The sequence below is a fragment of the Crocodylus porosus genome, unplaced genomic scaffold (assembly GCF_001723895.1).
Source record: "Crocodylus porosus isolate Cpor-Errol unplaced genomic scaffold, CroPor_comp1, whole genome shotgun sequence".
In the NCBI taxonomy this organism is placed as follows: Eukaryota; Metazoa; Chordata; order Crocodylia; family Crocodylidae; genus Crocodylus; species Crocodylus porosus.
In genome coordinates, this window is record NW_017728943.1 from 3,860,724 (window position 1) to 3,878,797 (window position 18,074).

Below are 18,074 nucleotides of genomic sequence, written 5' to 3' on the forward strand. Positions count from 1 at the left end.
CTCCTTTCCCTGGGGCCACACTCATCCTGCCCTCACCCAAAGGGTCCTCGGGCTTGCTTCCCTGCACTCCCTGGACAGCATCTCCTGCTGCCCTCATCTGAGCAAGCACTGGGCAGTATGCACTCTCAAGCCCCCTGCTCACCGGGGCCCACTTCACACCCCCTCCTCATGGGGTCTCATCTCAGGCCCCCATGTTTGCAGGGCCTTATTACTCCACTCTCTACTCACCCCTGTCTCTAGGGCCTCTCAGCTGCCACTCTGGTGCAGGCTGTTAGGTACCCCTTTGCATCCCCACACTGCACCTCCGCCTCCACTGAGGCACGTACTGCGCCCCCAACATTAGGGCCTGGGGTAAAACACCACTCTGCAGGCTCAGGTGCCACTCATTGGCGTGCCTGGCCCACCTGTCTTACCCCCCAGGGTCTTGCAGCCCACATGGGCTCAGGTAGCTAGAGCTGTGCCTGGCCCCACTATCCACTCCCTGGGGTCTTACACCCCACACGGGCTCAGGTGCCACACTGGGGTGTTCCTGGCCCTCTACTGCCTCTGATGACAAATAACCCACCCAAAGGTGGGGACTTGGGTTAAGGCACCCCTCCTCGCCTTTCACCAGAGAGGTAACTGGCCTGGCATTTCTTGGGGGCTCCCATGCCACTAGGAGCCCCACCAGGCCACCCTTCCCTGGCAGGGTGCAGTTTTAAGTCATGCCCAGGACTAAGAGCCTCCTAGCCACCCCCATAAGCTCTTGCCCTTACCTTGTTGTTGTTGTAGGAACAGCAGCTCCACCAGGAGATGTTATGTCGACAGCATCAGGCAGCAGACTGCTGCCTCCAGCTCTGCTGGCCCAGATCCAAAATGACTGCTCATCAGAACTGGGGCAACACCTGCCCCAGCTCTTAAAGTGGCAGACACGTGATGTATTCTGCCACCCACCTTCCCCCTTAAACTGGCTCCTGGAGAGGCTTTCCCTGTTGCTCTGCAAGCAAGCTCCCATGGAGCTTGTAATAGCCCTAGAGTGACAAGCACACCACTGGTGCTCTGCCACATGCCTCCCCGCTTAAAAACGACCCTCAGGGTATTTTCCAGCTGCCTTCCCTGTTGGCTCTTCCCTAGTCAACTGCAGTCCAAGTCACGTGGCGAGCACCCCAACTGTGCTTCACCGCACCCAGCCATCGGACCGTGAAATTGTCTAGGCTGCAATTCCCCAATTTTTCCATGAGGACATCATGGGATACCAGGTCAAAGGCTTTCTTGAAGTGCAAGAATATTATATCCACCTCTTCTCCTTTGTCCAGGTCATGCATCACCTGGTCATAGAAAGAAATCAGGTTGATCCGACAAGATCTACCCACCACAAAGCTGTGTTGGCTCTCTCTCAGAATATTACCTTCTGCTAGGATGTTGGTAATGGTTTCCTTAATAATTTTTTCCAGGATCTTTCCAGGGATTTTTTCCTGGATCTTCCCTTCTCCCTTCTTGAAGATAGGCACCACACTGGCCCTCTTCCAATCGTCTGACACCTCGCCCTAGCGCCATAAGTTCTCAAATATCCTCGCCATAGGCTGTCCTATAATGTCAGCTAGTTCCTTTAGCACTTTTGGGTGCATTCCATCTAGACCGGCTGATTTGTGGATGTCCAGCCTCTTAAGATGTTCCCTCACAAGATCAATGGTAATGATGGATGCAGGTTCGCCCTTCCCCTGGTGATCCTGCCTCTTGTCAGGCAGGGTGATCCCACTGGGCTGATGGAAGACTGTCAGCCCTTGATGGTTAGTGAGCTAGAAAACACAACAGATTTCAAACTGTTCCCTCAGAATACAGCAAAAAGCTGCTTTTGAATGGCATGGCATGAAAACTTAAGAGATGGGTTCTCTTGGAGTTCCCAATAGGCACCTTTTATTTTAAATTGCTTGTTTAGCTTTTACAATGTTCTCAGCATTTGTATAAGGCCAAAGATAAAAGCAACTCCATCCCAAAGAGCTCACTGTCTGAAGAACAGTCAGAGAGGAGATAGTGCAATACTGAAAAGTCCAAAGAGAGAGGTAGCAGGCATTTATCTTTTGCTTCTGTTTTTATAAACTCACAGTTCAGGAGCCTTGGAGTGAAATTTAGGAGGGAGGAGGTTAATGTGATGGCATGTTTCACATCTGATTTCTGAAGCCTATATCAACAGTTACTTAAACATTTTCCTGTTTTATTCACAAGCTTCCATAATGGGGAGCTTATTTTCTTTATTAAGAATATAATGAGAAAATAAGCAGTGCCATACTGGATCCATTAATGCAGTATCCTGTATCTGACAGTGACAACATCAGATGCTTTAGATATGAACAGGGTGTATCTAGAGCAGGTTCTCAACCAGGGTGCAGTAAGACCCTTTTAGGGGTGGTATGGTAGACAGGTGGATCTGCCCTGCTTGCCTTAGTACACAGAGAGATCAATGGGCCTATCCTCCATGAATCTGTCTAATCCCTTTACTTTTCTAGAGTACATTGACAACATTCTCTGTTGGCAAGGAGGTAGAACTTTATACTTAGAGCTATTAAACTTCATCTACTTTTTGTACTTCTTTAAAAAATCTTCAACTAAGTGGCACAAACACTGCCACTCCAAATGAACAGCTCCTTCTAACTTCAACCTGCTTTGAGGCCTTGTGTGCTTTTTGTAACATACAATTTTTGGAACTTACCATACAGTTTATTTCAGAACTCACTCTTTACAATACCCTTGCATCTGGCCTACTCAGCCACTCACCCAAGCCTGCCTTCTCATGGCTTACCACCCATATAAGGGCAAGTCTGAACTGAAGCCTCCAGCAAGGTCTAATCCTCCACCCACTCCCTGTCACCAGAGTGGCCAGTCAGGGGCAAGCTGACCCTCCACTTTCCCCATTTAAACCCCTGATCCAGAACAGGACCTGTTTAGGCAACGAGATTCAATCTGACCCAAGACTGCTTTGCTGTTCCCTACACCTTGCTCTCTGCCACTCACTTTCTGCTGTAACATCCTGTTAATAGTTGCAGAAATGATGGTATAATATGAAGAGGATTCTGGTTAAGATGAGGAATAGGCAACAGAAACAGATGACCGCATATGAAACCCAAAGGTGACATTTTCAATTAAATGACCCTGGGTGATATAAAATAAAGTTTTGAGCCAGGATTTTAAAATGTGCTTAGTGTTTTGCACAACTTTCACATGATGAAATGTAGTCCTCACCAGAAACACTTTTTTGAGTTGAAGTTATTTCTTAACAAGCACTTTCCATCAGTAGACTTCAACATGCTTTATACAGGAGATCACTATCTTCATTCCCATTTCCCACTGAGCAGTGAAAGGAACTGCCTGAGGTCAACCAACAAGCTGGTAGCAGGGCAAGCAATAGAACCCAACCGTTTTCACTCCCAATCACCACTAGCAAGGCCACCTCTCCTTAGACTTGTCATCATAACCAACTCTTAAATGACTTTTTCAGCGAGCCAGAAAAAGCCTGGCAAGGGCTGCTTCTCCCTGCAGGCACACTCCAGCCTAGGACTGTGCAGGTAAGGTTGAGGCTTAAACCCCACCCCTTATCAGAGTGTCCTCCCAGGGCTCAGCCACACTGCCCCTCAGTTCAGCACTAAGGGAGGGAAGGGAGGGCTCACTCTAGTGCCCTCCACCCCTCCCCCCGGCTTCTAACCTGAGCCACTGCAGGCATGTGCCTGTATTTCTTGATTAAAAGTGAATGTCTATCCACTTGCAAATTGGTTCAAACTCTGAAGGTTACACTAGCCTGCAGAAATTGAATCAATTCAGGCTTGGGCTTTCTGAATGTCTGTCCCTAGACTTCAATACGCAAGGTAAGAATTACTATCAGATTATCAAATTAAAAGGTGCACATATTTTATAGTAAGAGGTAATACATGGCTCTTTTCTTGTTTTATAGTTAAATGGCACACCGGCTTTCTTTTCAGCTAGAAGGTGGTTAAAAGTACTCCCAAATGGGCCTCTTCAATTCATATTTTTGGCTTAAACGATGACTTATTTTTCTTTCCTCCTTATTTGATCAGAAATGCCAAAAGTAAAGCCCATAATCTCTGGATGTGAATTGGGAAGCACCACATCGTGTGAAACAGTTATACTCTTTGGCTATTTTTTTTTTTAAGGGAAGAAGGAAATTGAAGCTAAATCAATTTCTCAAATGTATATCCATTTCTCAAATGTATATCCAGCAGGATTACTTGTGAATGTGGGGGAGGGGAAAGTCTAGATAAATGCAGTATTTTAGGCAGAGATAACACTCTTTCCTTCTGGCCATCCTGTCAGTGTGTGGTGTGTACAATTCACGAGGAGCACAATGACTAATATGTGCTGAACAATGCTGAGTTGGCAGTCACATTTTTTTGAGAGTGCTGTATGTAGAAGCAGAGGGCATTTATTAAAGTTTTAATATTAATTTATGTTGAAATTCATGATATACCCTTTGTCCTCCCATTTGGGTGCCCTATAAAACAAACGTATAGGGCAAGATTGTACCTACTGCAAAAAAACAAGTAAAATAACTTTTTACTCTCCAGAGTAGGAGCAGGCAACAGGAAAACAAACTGCATGCCACCTTTTAAACACTGTAGCAGCAGCATTATGCCACACTTACAACTTCAACAAAAGTAGGGATGTATCTTAAATGTAAAATATAATCCAATCTACAAATCACCTACAGTAAGTAATAATATTGTATATAATCCTTCCCTGTCAGATGATCAAATGATTTGGAAATCACTTTTGACAGAATTACTGTCCATCTACACAGAGTTTCCCATAAAAAGGGTATCACAAGCAGCATATCCACACCCTACCGATTCACCTAGTGTCTTCTTCACTAAGGGGAACTGTCTTTCACCAGCGAGTTCTGGATATTTAGGGCAAAATCTTATTTCTGCTCTACATGCATTTATGTAGTTGCAGTTTTATGGTATTTATGCAGTTTGGATCTTATTTCCACCTGTAGCAAAGCAGGACGTCCTTGTATGTGTACCTACCGTAAGTAAAGCAGCGGCAATGGAGGGACTTCTGTTTTCTGGACCAATGGCTTAGTGCCTAAGGAGCAGAGACCTGAGTTCTGGGCCTCTTCCACATACAGGGAATTTGAACTTGCTTCTTTCACTTCCCAGAAAGATGCACTAACCACTGGTCTATGACCTAGACCAGTGATTCCCAACCAGGGTGATGTGGCACTGGTAGGTGTGCCAGCATAATTAGCACTGGTAGGTGTGCAAACATAATTCACAAAATAAACCCAGAGATACCAAATAGGAATCTATAATGTTAAAAATGTTCTGATCTGTTGTGGTCTTCCTGAGTTCTCTGCAACAGAAAAATTGTTCTACTATTTCCCACAGTCAAAAAGGAGCGAAGACTAAAAGCTGGCATTTTCACAGGGGTGCCTTGAGTCAAATAAGGCTGAGAAACAACAGGCCTACAATGGCATTGTCCAAATCTCTCTCCAGCTCTCCTCTTCAAACTGGCCCACTGCACCTTGCATTTACTATTCATTGGATAAAATAGATAAACTACATTAGGAAAGTTTCACCCGTAGGCTATGGACAGACATTCAAAAAGATGGAGCCTGAAATGATTCAACCTTTGCAGGTTAGTCTAACCTGCCTAGGTTGAACTGATTTGTAGCAAAATAGACATACAGGCACATGCCTGCAGTTGCTCAGGCGAGGAGCTGGGGGTGCTAGAGCATGCCCTCAGTTGCAGGGAAGCTGTGGGGTATGTGGCCAGTCTGGGCTGAACTGGCCAGAGAGGCGTTTAATTCCCCTCTCCCTGTCCCACTAGCAGGGATCTGAGCTGGGTCTGTCAGGTGCTCCAGTGGCCAGGTGGAGGCACAGTCAGATGCTGCTGGCTGGGTGGATTCAGCCTGCAGAGGCGCTTTGTTTGGTCCACAGCGAGCCCCTCAGTCCCACTGGGCTGCAGCACCACTCCCTGTGCACACAGCTGGGCTGGGGCTGCTCCATAGTGGCACTGCCTTTCTAGGCAGCCCAGCCACAACAACTCTTTTGCTGCTGCCGCTGGTCCCAGCCCCACAGTGCAGTTGGAGACTAGTGCATGCAGCCCTGACACCACGCACCCCAAGCCAGCTCCAGGCTCACTCGTCTGGACTGAGAAACAGCAGCACGGGAGAGAAACTGCTGCTCAGCATAGGGGCAAAAGTAGGCCCTCCTCCTCCTGCTGCTGGCACTTCCAGTTGTAGCTGCCTGGAGCCTGTGCAGGGCTGCCCTGTGTCTCCACTGTGCCACCGCCACCTCTGGGCTGCCCTGCAGGGCAGCGGTGACAGCGAAGAGCAGACAAAGAGCAGCCTGGTGCCGGCTCTGGGTGGCTGCAGCAGGAAGTACTGGCAGTGGGAGGAGGAAGAAAGGCTGCTTTTGGCCCTGTGTTGAGCAGCAGTTTCTCTCCTGCGTTGCTGCTGCTCAGCCCAGATGGGTGAGCCTAGAGCTGGCGTGGGGTCAGGGTTGTGCGTGCTGGTCCCTACCTGTACCACGGTGCTGGGGGGCGGGAGGGGGGAGCGGCACCTCTGGCCCCATCTGGGCCCCAGTGTTGCCACGTGCAGCCTGCCAGTTTTGCCTGCCCCACAGCAGAGCCCCCCCAGCTGAGAAGGGGCTCATGCTCCCAGACATAATGACAGGGGCTGCTGCTCCCACCAAGGGCTCTGCCCCCTCTCTCTGCAGCAGCTTGTCAGGGGCACACTCAGATGCCTAACTGCAGGACCCCTTGGGAGGCCAGGGACAGGGGTTATTCTTCCTCCCTCTGGAGAAGGAGACAGCAGGGGGCTTATTCCCCTGCAGGGAGTGAACACAGTGGTGATGGTGAGCATACCAGGCTGCTAGAGGGGTAGAGGGGAGACTAATTTTCCTCCCTGCCCCACTCTGCCTCAGGTGCCATGGTGCCCCACTGCTGCAGCAGCAAGAGAGGAGTTCCCAGCAGACCTAGCTCAGGTCCCTGCCGGTGGCAGAGGGAGGGGGAAATTAAACCCCTCTCTGGCCAGACCTCTGCCCCTGCCTGTCCCTGCTCGGGCTGGGGAGCAGAGGGCCCAGTCCAGCGAGCATGCTGGGATGCTGGGGGGGGGGGAGGAGGGTGTCTGATTTAAGTTAAACCAGGAAGGAGTCTGGGACAGACATTGCATAAACCAGTTTGAGCCAAATTAGTTAAGTGTGATACTACATTCAACCAGGTTGATCTCAAACTGGTTTCAGCCATTTTGAAACTGGTTTACCTGCAGTGAATGTCTGTTCTGTTACAGTTTCTGCTCACTTAAACCAGTTTATGTGTAATGTCTGTCCCTAGCCCTACTGTGGAGGGCAGGATCAGAATCAGAACCCAAGGCAACATTCATCTTGCTTAGCCACATACTTCTGACTTGTTGCCCTCTTCCTGGCCCCACACATCTTCTCCATCTGGCTGCCCAGTGACACTGCATCCATTCAAGAAAGAAAATTTACAACAGTAATGCTGTTTATCAGGACATACATATAGTTTTAAAGATGCTGATTATGTTATGAAAGATGAACCCTCAGAGCTGTTGATATTATATGAATTTTACTCTAAATATATCATCTTTTTCTTAGGATAGTAAAGTTGACTGATGTTTCTATTTTGGACGGTTTCCCTGCATGCTGTCTGGTTAGCACTTGCACACCCTCTTTATATGTCAATATTCACATTTTGTGCTACACAGTCAGATAACTGCAGTGATGAGACAGGACGCTGACTCATAGACCCCACTGTGTACAGAAAAGGGCACCATGAAAATCCTTTAATACCTGTGAGGCCAGTCTCCGCATGGCCTCTTCTTGACGTCTGCGCATTTCAGGAGTTCCAGGGCAGCTTCCACTGGTGATTGAGGAGTGAGCAGATGGTGGCTGTGTTAGGGGAAGCTCTCTGTTTGCATCCACATCTGTATTAAACAATGAAGGTAACACATTACTACAGGACAGCTGTAAGGCAAAATTGTACAACCTCTGTGGTAGGTATCGGTTTGGAATCCATTTAAGGTGGTTAACATGTTTTCTATATCAGACAAAGATCTACATTGGGTGTGGGGCTGTGATTCAGGGTCACCCACAAAAAAAACACTATTGAAGAAATGGTGTCAGGACCAGTTGCAAGACAACTGCAGAGAAAACGATCTAAATAAAGAAAAGATTTTGTATTTTGCAATGCTTAATCATTGTTCTCTCTCTCTTTGCTCTTAATTGTATTCTAATAGCAGCAGGTCCTGCCAGGGTTGGCTTTACAATTTGAGAATTTTCCCGAGTCCTCTAATGTATACTTCAGTTCAGCTTTAAGTCAAAATGGTAATAGTGATCATTTTTTATGTCAGTAGAACCATTAAGAATAGCATCCATCACCTAAATAATTAATATTTAAGTTTATTTACCAAGTAATACATTTACAGCATTGTTTTTGAACCCATGAACCCGCCTTCACCCTTTCTATCAGCCTGGTGGAGACAAAAACAAACAGTTACTGGGGCTATTTGTTTCAGCTCACTAATATTGATCATACGCTTGTTATAATACTCTGGGTCACCTGACTGACACTTCAGTTAACAAACATATTAAAGGGGTTTGTCTTCTGAACATGCAAAAATAAAGATGGACATAAGGTTTATTTTTTCCAAAACAAACCTGCTATTTTCCATTTTTAGGAGCTCAGGCCCCCTTATTGGCAAATAACCATAGTCAAAATTTTTGATTCCCTCTTAGAGCTGAATATCCAGAATTAAAAACTCAGACGCTTTACAGTTTGCTGCTACTTCACTGAAATGCTAGGGTAAGATGTGAAGGCTGTGGCTAATTAAATTGACCAGGAAGCCATCATCTGTGATTTGCAAGTGAGAAATGTGAAATATTTTACCTCTGGGCCTCTGCTGAGTGCAAAGTTTTTAGGAACAGCTAAACAATAGCCTTTGTAATCTCCCTCACAATCTCTTCAAACAGAGTGGAAGGAACTTAATGCAGGTTTGCTGCAGGCTTTCAGTTACCATAGAACCAAGTCCTGCCTTTTATTATTCATCATACATGGATGAAAACAGGTTAGTCTAGCAAATAGCATTTGTTCAACAAGCTTAACCGCAGTTTCAGTAAGGCAGAATGACAGACCCTTCTGTACTTAGGATCTGACCTTCATTGATTCCAGCATCCAGCATTTTAGTGTCATTGGGTCATTTTAAACTGAAGCTGGATTTTACCTGCAAGGGCACTGAATTCTAGAGGAGGGTGAATCAATTTGTCTTGGTGAACAAGAAGTAGGGCAGATGAAGTTTTGAGGACTGATGCAGTGTGATGACCATTCTGTGAACTCCTATGCCATAAAAGATGGAGACAGGTCATTTGGAAGGGAAGGAATAGGCAACAGGAGCAGCAGAGATATGTGCTATTGGAAGGAAATGAGGTATAAGAGATTAGGGGGGCCTGGAACAGGAACAGCAAATATATCATTGCCAAGGGATGTCCATCATGATCAAAGGTTTGGCAACAATGTTTGTACCGGTCTATTAGGTGAGGGAGGCAGCAGGATCCTTCAATAAAGGTTAAATGTAAGAGGATCTGGAGAGCTCGCAACACGTTAATACTTACGTTTTGGGGAGGCATGTGGACTATCAGAGGCAATCTGTCTCATGCGTGTGCCATGGCAACTCAGTGCAACCAATCTGGAGATGATAGCTGTTTTACCAAAACCAATGTTCCCAACAATGACCACACCTCTGTTCACATTGGCGTTGGAACTCTGCAACTGCGCATCGATCTCGTGGAACACCCAGTCCCGGCCAACAAACACCGACTCTGTGGTGATACTGGGCACCTCAAAGAGCAGCGGCTTCAAAGAGATGTCAGGAGGTCTATAAGGTGCAAAGCGTACTGTAAAGGAGGGACACAAGGAAAGAACAGAGAATTAAGAGATGAATGGGAGTAAAGGCATGGTTACAAAATTACTTATTAAAATCTCTTAGAAGGCCAGAGTGTTCATGCTGAAAAGAGTTTTCAGTGACGATCAACAGGCCTGCATTTTTTTTCGCAGAGGCTTGTTATTAATAAAACAGTATATTTTTGCTTACAGCACACCCCCAAGTAAAACAAGCACCTTGTTTTTTAGAAGATAGAAAAAAAGACTTTTTCAGAGGTGCGGCTGACTGTTTGACATAGAATAAGTCCTTCAGGAAACAAAAAGGCCACATCCAGATGAGCGTGGACATTTTGTTCCCCAGGGACAAGTAGCGGTGGTGCACCTTGTGCTGCAGCTACTTGTCCCCGGGGAACGCCCATGCCACCCAGACTCTGGAGTGCAGCACGTTACTCCGGGGGCAGCAGAGGAGGCTGGGGCCAGCACTGAGACACAGATAAATAAAATAACTAAGTCAAATTCACTTGAAAAAAAGGTCCCATCTAAAAGGGTAGCTTTTAGTCACAGTAGCTCAACTCCATTGAAGACTTACCTTAACAGCCATGTAGACACATCTTAAAATGCACTTACGTGACACAAACAGCACAAACAGCTGCAAAAGTACTAATGAGAGCTCAGTTCTCTCTGTCTGAGCATGTCAAGCACACAAGCCAAAACTAAGTGTTTTGACATGTGTGAAGGACAATCCTGTAGAGCAGAGGTTCCCGAACTGTGGTATGCATGCCCTTTGGGGGTACCCAAGACATCAATGGGGGGAAGGCGAGAGAAACTCTGTAATGATGGATTTAATATTCATTGTAATTGTTGGTATGTAAGGGGTTAAAATAGAAAACGTATGCTGGTGGGGGTATGTGGGCAGCTCGTAAATCTGGAAGGGGGTATGCAATAAGAAAAAGCTTGGGAACCTCTGCTATAGAGAATGGTGATTTTAATTCCTCTGTGTTTTCCAGTGTGACAATGTTTTATCTGAAATACTTTGGCACAATATTTTTAAACCACACCATACCTTCACTTTGCTGGCCACATCTTACTATAGACAACCTGTTCTCTGAATGTTTAGCATGTGTAACTGATACAATTTTGTCTCTTTATGCCTATAAAGATGGGTTAGCTTTACAATACTGCCTGGAGGAGAAAAATTATAACTATAAAACCTCTAAAATAATGTGCTTTTATGTTAGAATACTGCTATTTTAAAATCTAATAATGAACTACAAGCCCAAACATTAATGTGTAATATTAACGGAAAAGAGTAATTACCAGCTCTGTATCTCTTCCAACACCAACTGCAATATCGATGTATCAATAGATCAGCACATCTGTCATACATTCCAAGCATTTTGGTAATGAATCTGCTCTAAAATTGCTGAGGTTGCCATTCAAGTTTTATGCTAGAGTGCAAATTTGATAAAGCTAAGACACGCATTACTTTTTGTTATCTTTTGGAGATGGAAGTGAAAGTCTTGTGCAATATAAAATTAGCAAGGAATATAAGAATTGTTTCCTCCTAACTTTTAGCTTCTTATTTCAAGCTTTGGGTAGATAAGATATATGCTGATGCAATCTTCACTGTCACTAAGTTTAGTATTTGTGTTCACTGCCAACTTCTTAATACAGAGTTGGTACATCTCATGAATAGCTACCCAGGGCCTAAAAGTGAAAAGAGAGAGGAAGTGCAAATGAACCTGCTTGGGAATTAGAGAAAAACAGTACTGGTGAAGCCACTCCTGACTGCATCAACTTTCCTGAAGGGAAGAAGGCTGCTACTTGCTTCATTAAATGTCATGTGTCTACATCATTTTGTCTCTATTTAAAAGTTTCAGTAAGTACTCCAAGAACAACCTACCATACTTGTCATTAACAACATAACCTGTCAATTGAAGGTAGCCTCCATGAAGAAATCAGTACTGTCATTCATTTCTGGACATACACTGTTGCCTTTCACAGCCTTCTGAAAACAGGTACATCTAGGAGCACTTTGCTCTCCATCAGTAGGTCTGCTTATTGTGCTCTTTCTTCCTCTTGGTCCCTGCCCTAGCAGTGTGAAACATTTCTCTCAATCTTTCAACTTGCCAATATATGACATCAGCAACACAACTAGTGACAAATGACTGGAATACATAATACCTATTTATTATGCATATATTTCTAGTTTTTAAATATGCAATTATTTCTAAATATGTATGCTCATTGTATGTATTACATAAAATCTCATATCTTCCTGAGGTCAGCAATCGCAGCGTTTTAAGCCTTGATATTTAGAGCCCCAGTTCGGACCCCTGCCACTTGTGGTAAGTAATTGTTAGCCTTTGTAGAAAAGCCACTAGAAGATGACTTGACACACACTTCCCCATATTTTAAAGCTGAATGGTCACTCCCCCCGTTATGAGGCATGACAAGAAATCTTTGTTTATTCAGATAATTATGAATTATTGCTGCCACTCCACGCTGAAGGGGGGGTCAGCGCCCTCTCCCCCCTCCTGCCCCCAACTACAACAGCTCACCCGAATTCTGAAGCTGGTCCTCCAACCAAAATAATTGCCCACCCCTGTGCTAGGGCGTGAGAAAAACACAGGTTCAAACCCTGTCTGGGTGCTAAGCACCTAGAACCAAGGTCTTTAGCTTCCCTGCCAAGTGCCCTAACCACAAAGCTATTGCAGCTAAAACACAGGAGGGCCCACCTTCTCTTCCTTCCTTGCTTTATTTGGAAGATGCATGGGTACATAGCCATGTGCATGTGTAGACTATGGGCACAGCCTTACATATTCAAAGTGTAAAGCAGGGGCCAAAAATGGCCAAGGTGGAAAGCTGGAGAACTGCCATTTAGATGAGCACAGGAGAAAAGGATTCCACCTAAAGCATACTTTTGCTAATACAGAAGTGTCATAGGTTCTGTCTGATTAGGTTTAGGATAAGCCACAAGAATTGCATAATATTAAAATATAATTGTTTTCTTAATTTCAAAGAGAGCATAACACATTGAATTAAACTACATCCAGCCAGTCAACATAATTTGAATTTTGCTTTTATGTGAACTTCAGCTGACTGTAAACAGCAAAATGATTTAGCAAAATGCAAGTTCAATTCCTGAAATAGCGCAGATAGGAAGAAAAGGGCTGTACTGAACTGATGCAGCTGGTACATCAAATCCTGCCACTTCCTGTATGGTCTCACCTGCTGAGCACTGGATGCTATGTGAGGAGAGCCAGAGCGCACAACCACACTCCAAGGAGTACTATGCTATGCTGTGTTATGAAGTGCTGATCTAAGCTACGCAGTTTGGGTATCCCAAGAGTATGAATATGTAGAGGCCACTTAAGGAAGGAAACCCACTTATATTAACATTACAGCTAGAAATACAGCCCTCTCAAAGACTGTTTTCCCTATACTTCTTCAGTTAGAATTTCTGAAGTCATGTATGACATTTGCTGTAAGAAAAACATATTAATATATACTTTTCAGCTATGAAATGCAATAGTAATAATCTTACCACTGATTCAAAAAGTATCTGTTGAAACTTTCTGCAAGGTATGACAGCGATGGGCACAAGGGTAAAGAAACCGGCATTTACTGTGTTTTATGATAATCCTTAGTGTAGTTTAGTCAGTTCCTGGTGTACCCATGCCTTGAGTAGTATCATTCCTGACTGAGGCAGCATGCTGGAGCAGCAGGGGCATGTGGCAGCCATAAAGACACTCTGGCTGGGTGCTAGAGCATCTCTTTGAAGAACTCAGCCCTCAGTTGCTTCTGGGCATGTTCCAGGAGTGTGTCCTGTGCTGCTTTTTTCCAGCATGTTTTCTTTTGATACCGGGATTCCCCAGTATGCAGTGCAGGGGATATTTTTTAGTTTGTGGCATGCCTTCTGCGGTGTCTCAAACTGCTTTGAGATGCTGCAACAGACAATTGCTCACTCATGTGGATGCAGCCTATGAAGCTAAAAAACCCTGGTAAACCTGACCCTGCCTCTGAGAATTCCTGCAGTGATGTTGTGTGGGCTAATGACATCTTGAACTCCAATATGATATCACTTTATACTATCACAGGATCATAAAAAGAGGGTGGAAGGGACCTCAAAGGTTTGTCAAGCCTAGTACCCTGCTTAGGCAGGACTATCCCTGTCCAAGCCATCCAAGACAATAATTTTTGTCTAAGTTGCACTTAAAAACTTCTAAAGATGAAGATCTCACAACCTCCCTAAGTAATTGGTTCCAGTAGTTAACCACATGCATACTTAACAAGTTCTTCCTAATATCTAACCTAAATCTCCCTTGTTACAATTTATTCCCATTCCTTCTTATCCCGAGCCAGAAAACAGCATTCTATTTATAACAAGCCTTTTCTTATTTAAAGACTGTTATCAAATCCTCCCTCATTGTTCTCTTCTCCAGCCTCATTAATCCCAGTTCTTCAAACCTTCTCTTATATGTCATGCTTTTAGACCTCTAATAATTTTGTTGCTCTCCTCTCATCTTTCCGATTTGTCCACGTTACATTTAATATGTGAAACTACATACAGAAATCCAGATGAAGTCTCACCAGTGCTGAATTGAGTGGAAAAATCACTTCTTGGAACTTGTATATAAGAATCCTGTTCAGAAAGCCCACTATGCTATTAACTTTTTTCCAACAAAATTACATTGTTGACTCCTATTCACTATAGCTATGCCCTTTCCTATAATACTACATAGCCTACTCAGTCATTCCTTATTTTGTGCATGTGTTTGATTCTTCTTTTCTATGTATATACAGAGGACTCCAGATGAAGCCCAGCCAGTGCTGAACTGAGTAGAAGAATTACTTCCTATGACTCGTAATGCTCCTGTTAAGAGAGCCCACTATGCTATTAAGTTGTCCTTACTGAATTTCATTCTGTTCACTTTAGATCATTTTCCCAATTTAAGAGGGTCATTTTGAATCCTAATCCTGTTCTTTAAAGACACTGCTACCATACCCAGCTTGGTGTCATCAACCAATTTAATAAGTACATATCAATTCCATCCTTCAAGTCAGTAATGAAAATATTGAACAGTACCGGATCCAGAACAGACCCATGGGGACGGTCTTTGATATTTTTCCTCCCAGTCAGTCATTGAGCTGTTGACAACTGCTCTATGAGCACAATTATCCAACCAGTTATGTACTCACATTGTAGCAGTTTCAACAAGATCAATGACTCTCAAGCAGGGTGATGCAAGATCCTTTCAAGGTTGTCATGGGGTGCTATGCAACATTAGCACTGTTGGGTGAGCAAACATCTACATGATTCACAAGATAAACCCCTATACTTCTAATAGAAATCCATAGTGTCAAAAACATTTTGATCTTTTGTGCGCTTTCCACAAGAATTGCTCAATTATTTTTCCATAGTCAAAATATGAGTGAAAGGTAAGGGCTGGCTTTTTCCAAGACTAAAAAGTCTGAGAACAATCAATCTAGATCAGAGGTATCAGACTCATTTGGCCCTAGATGGGGCAGCTGGTCTGTGGACTGCTTCAAACCCATAGACCAGTCCCACACCCGGAGCCACTGCTAGGCTGTTCAGCATGGACCTTATATCTCTGCCACTGCCAGGCTGTACAGCATAGCCCTGGAGCTCCAGAGCAGTTGCCTCATGCTGCATGGCCCCAGAGCAGCACGTGGCCACTCTGGAGCTATACTGCTCGTAGCAGCCACTCCACTGCTCCAGGACACAAGCTGGAACAGGTGCCCCCATGCAGCACATGAGGACATCCAGCATGTCCCACATGCTGTCTGTGGGTCACTCCAAGACCTAGAAGCAGCACCAGAGGCCAGATAATAAGGCTCTGTGAGCTGGATCTGGCTTGAAAGCTGCATGTTTGACACCCACCCTGATTTGGACTTTGTTCCCACAGCTTATGTATGAGAATTGTGTGACAGTGTGTTAAAAAGCTTCACAACCAATTGTTGATGACATCTCTTTTACCTATCCAGTTATCAATGTTAGACTGATCCATCTGTAATTCCCCAGTTCTTCCTTTTACTATTTAAAAAAAATGGGCACTATGCCCTTTTCCAGTCTGAGATGTCACATGTCCTCCAGGAGTATTCAAAGAAAACAGCCAATGACCCTGCAATTTCTTCAAGTAATTATCTGAATACTTTAGAAGGGCCTGCTAATTTGAAAATATTTAGCTTAGTAAAAGTCTCTAATTTGTGCTTTCCATACTCCTGGCTGAATAACTTATCTACCCATTCTGCTTCTAATTGTGCTTCTCATCTGACAGTTGACTTTTTTGTCAAATACTTTGAAAAAGGCACTAAGCGTTTCAGCCTTCTCCACACTGCCATGTTCAGTAAGGGACCAACATATGGTCTTCCACTTGCTCCTAACATTTATAAAATAGTCACATTTTGCCCCTTGCTATCTCAATTTGTGCCTTGGCCATTCTAATTTTTGTCCCTATACACCACATTCTTAGTAATATTATTGTTTCCATTTTTGGCAATATTCTTTTTCAAGTTTCAAGTTATTGTAGAGCTCATGGTTTAGTGAAGCAAGCCACTTGATATACTTCCTATATTTTCTTTGCATCAGGACAGCATGCTTTTGTTCCTTTAATATTGTCTCCTCAATTAATTCTAAAGTCCATTGTTGCACTGAAGTCTGAAGTTCAACATTTTAATTCTGCCTTCTAACTCTCCTTTCTTTCTTGCCTTAGGATAATGAACTCTAGCATTTCAAGATCTCTATCACGCAAGTGACATTCACCTTCAGATACTGCACAATTTCTTCCTCTTAGTAAGAAGAGAATCAAAAAGAACTTCTTCCCCTAGCCAGTCACTACATTTCTAGAATATACTTTATGATGATATAAATGGAGTTTCTGGTGCAACTGGAACAAAAAGGAGTGTTTTTTTTTATTAAATCTACCTACAAACAACAAGTGTGATGAGAGATTTTGGATGTTCTGGGAGACTTCATTTATCAGAATCTTGCTTTCTTGGAAAATGATTTTCTGACCTTTAGAGGAAGGATATTATCATTTTTATTATCATCACCAGTTGGTAACAAATGAGCTAGTGTTTTTGGCCACCGGGAATTATGTTCTTACTTAATTAAGCATGTACTATAATAGCAAGAACAGCCTGGGCCTTCTGTTTTCCTTGCCAATAATAAGATTCCCTGAGTAGCTGCATCAGAGTCTAATTCAAGGCTGGGGAATCCCCACTCAGTTACTTTAACAGCCATTCCCATTCTCTTTGCATGTTCAGTGACCCAATTACAATATTTTTATTTTTAAATTTACACTGAAAACTGATTACACAGAGACTCTCTTGTCTTCAAATGACATTAAAAAGCAAATAATTTGTTGAAGTAGTTCTGTATTATTTAAGCAGTTCTGTAGTATTTGATGGATATCCATAGGACCAAATCCTCCCTTTGGGTAACTCCCATCTTAGCCCATAGGAAGGGAGAATCCAGCATTAGTCCTGACTAGGGTGTGGCCATTGGCCCTGTTTTATACCAGTTCATCCTGTTTTTTAACTCTTTGGGCATTTGTAGATGACACTTTAAAGCAGGTTTAAAGTGCCTTTTGCACTGCTTTAATGGCACTGCTATTTGCACATTTGGCAGTGTATTGCGCATTAATTCCAACCGCTGTAGCACTTTCAGCAGTGTAATGTGCCTTAAATGATTTCAGGATACAGCAAATGACTTGGGGTGCTGCAAAGTAAAACACCTCCAAGGAGTTTTAGTTTCCTACCCTACAGTCACAGAGAGAAGCACCAGGCTCTCTGAGGCTCAGGGGCTATGCAGGCAGACCATGCAGGCAGCCCGGTAAGGCAGGCTCCACAGAAGAAAAAAATAAAAGCAGCAAGCCTGATCTTTTTTTTTTTGCCCCGGAGCCTGCCTGCTTCCCAAGACTGCCCAAGCCGGGTGCCTGTGAGCGGTGCCGCCTGGGGGGTCCCACTATTGCCACGGAGGGAAGCACCAGTCCCAGCTCAGGGACTGCTCTGCCCACTAGCAAATCGCTTTCCCCTCCCCGCCACTGGAGAGGCAGGTAAGGATTGGGCTTCAACATGGATGTACGTGACACAGGGGTTTACTTCATCCTAAACTGAAGTGGTGTTTTTAAAAAAACAGTGCTTCAATTTAGGAAGAATTA

At 44.1% G+C, this 18,074-nt stretch overlaps 1 protein-coding gene across 9 annotated transcripts in view; it reads right to left on the reverse strand.

Moving 5' to 3' along the window:
- The window catches only part of TANC2 (tetratricopeptide repeat, ankyrin repeat and coiled-coil containing 2), a 654,191-nt gene that overhangs the window by 140,037 nt on the left and 496,080 nt on the right, over nucleotides 1-18,074 (reverse strand). For all 9 annotated transcript variants that reach the window (XM_019548480.1, XM_019548478.1, XM_019548477.1 and 6 more), the window contains 2 exons: nucleotides 9,621-9,902; nucleotides 7,803-7,936 (listed from right to left, as the gene is read on the reverse strand). In XM_019548480.1, the coding sequence (XP_019404025.1) occupies nucleotides 7,803-7,936; nucleotides 9,621-9,902 (416 nt within the window). The remainder of the gene's footprint in view (nucleotides 1-7,802; nucleotides 7,937-9,620; nucleotides 9,903-18,074) is intronic.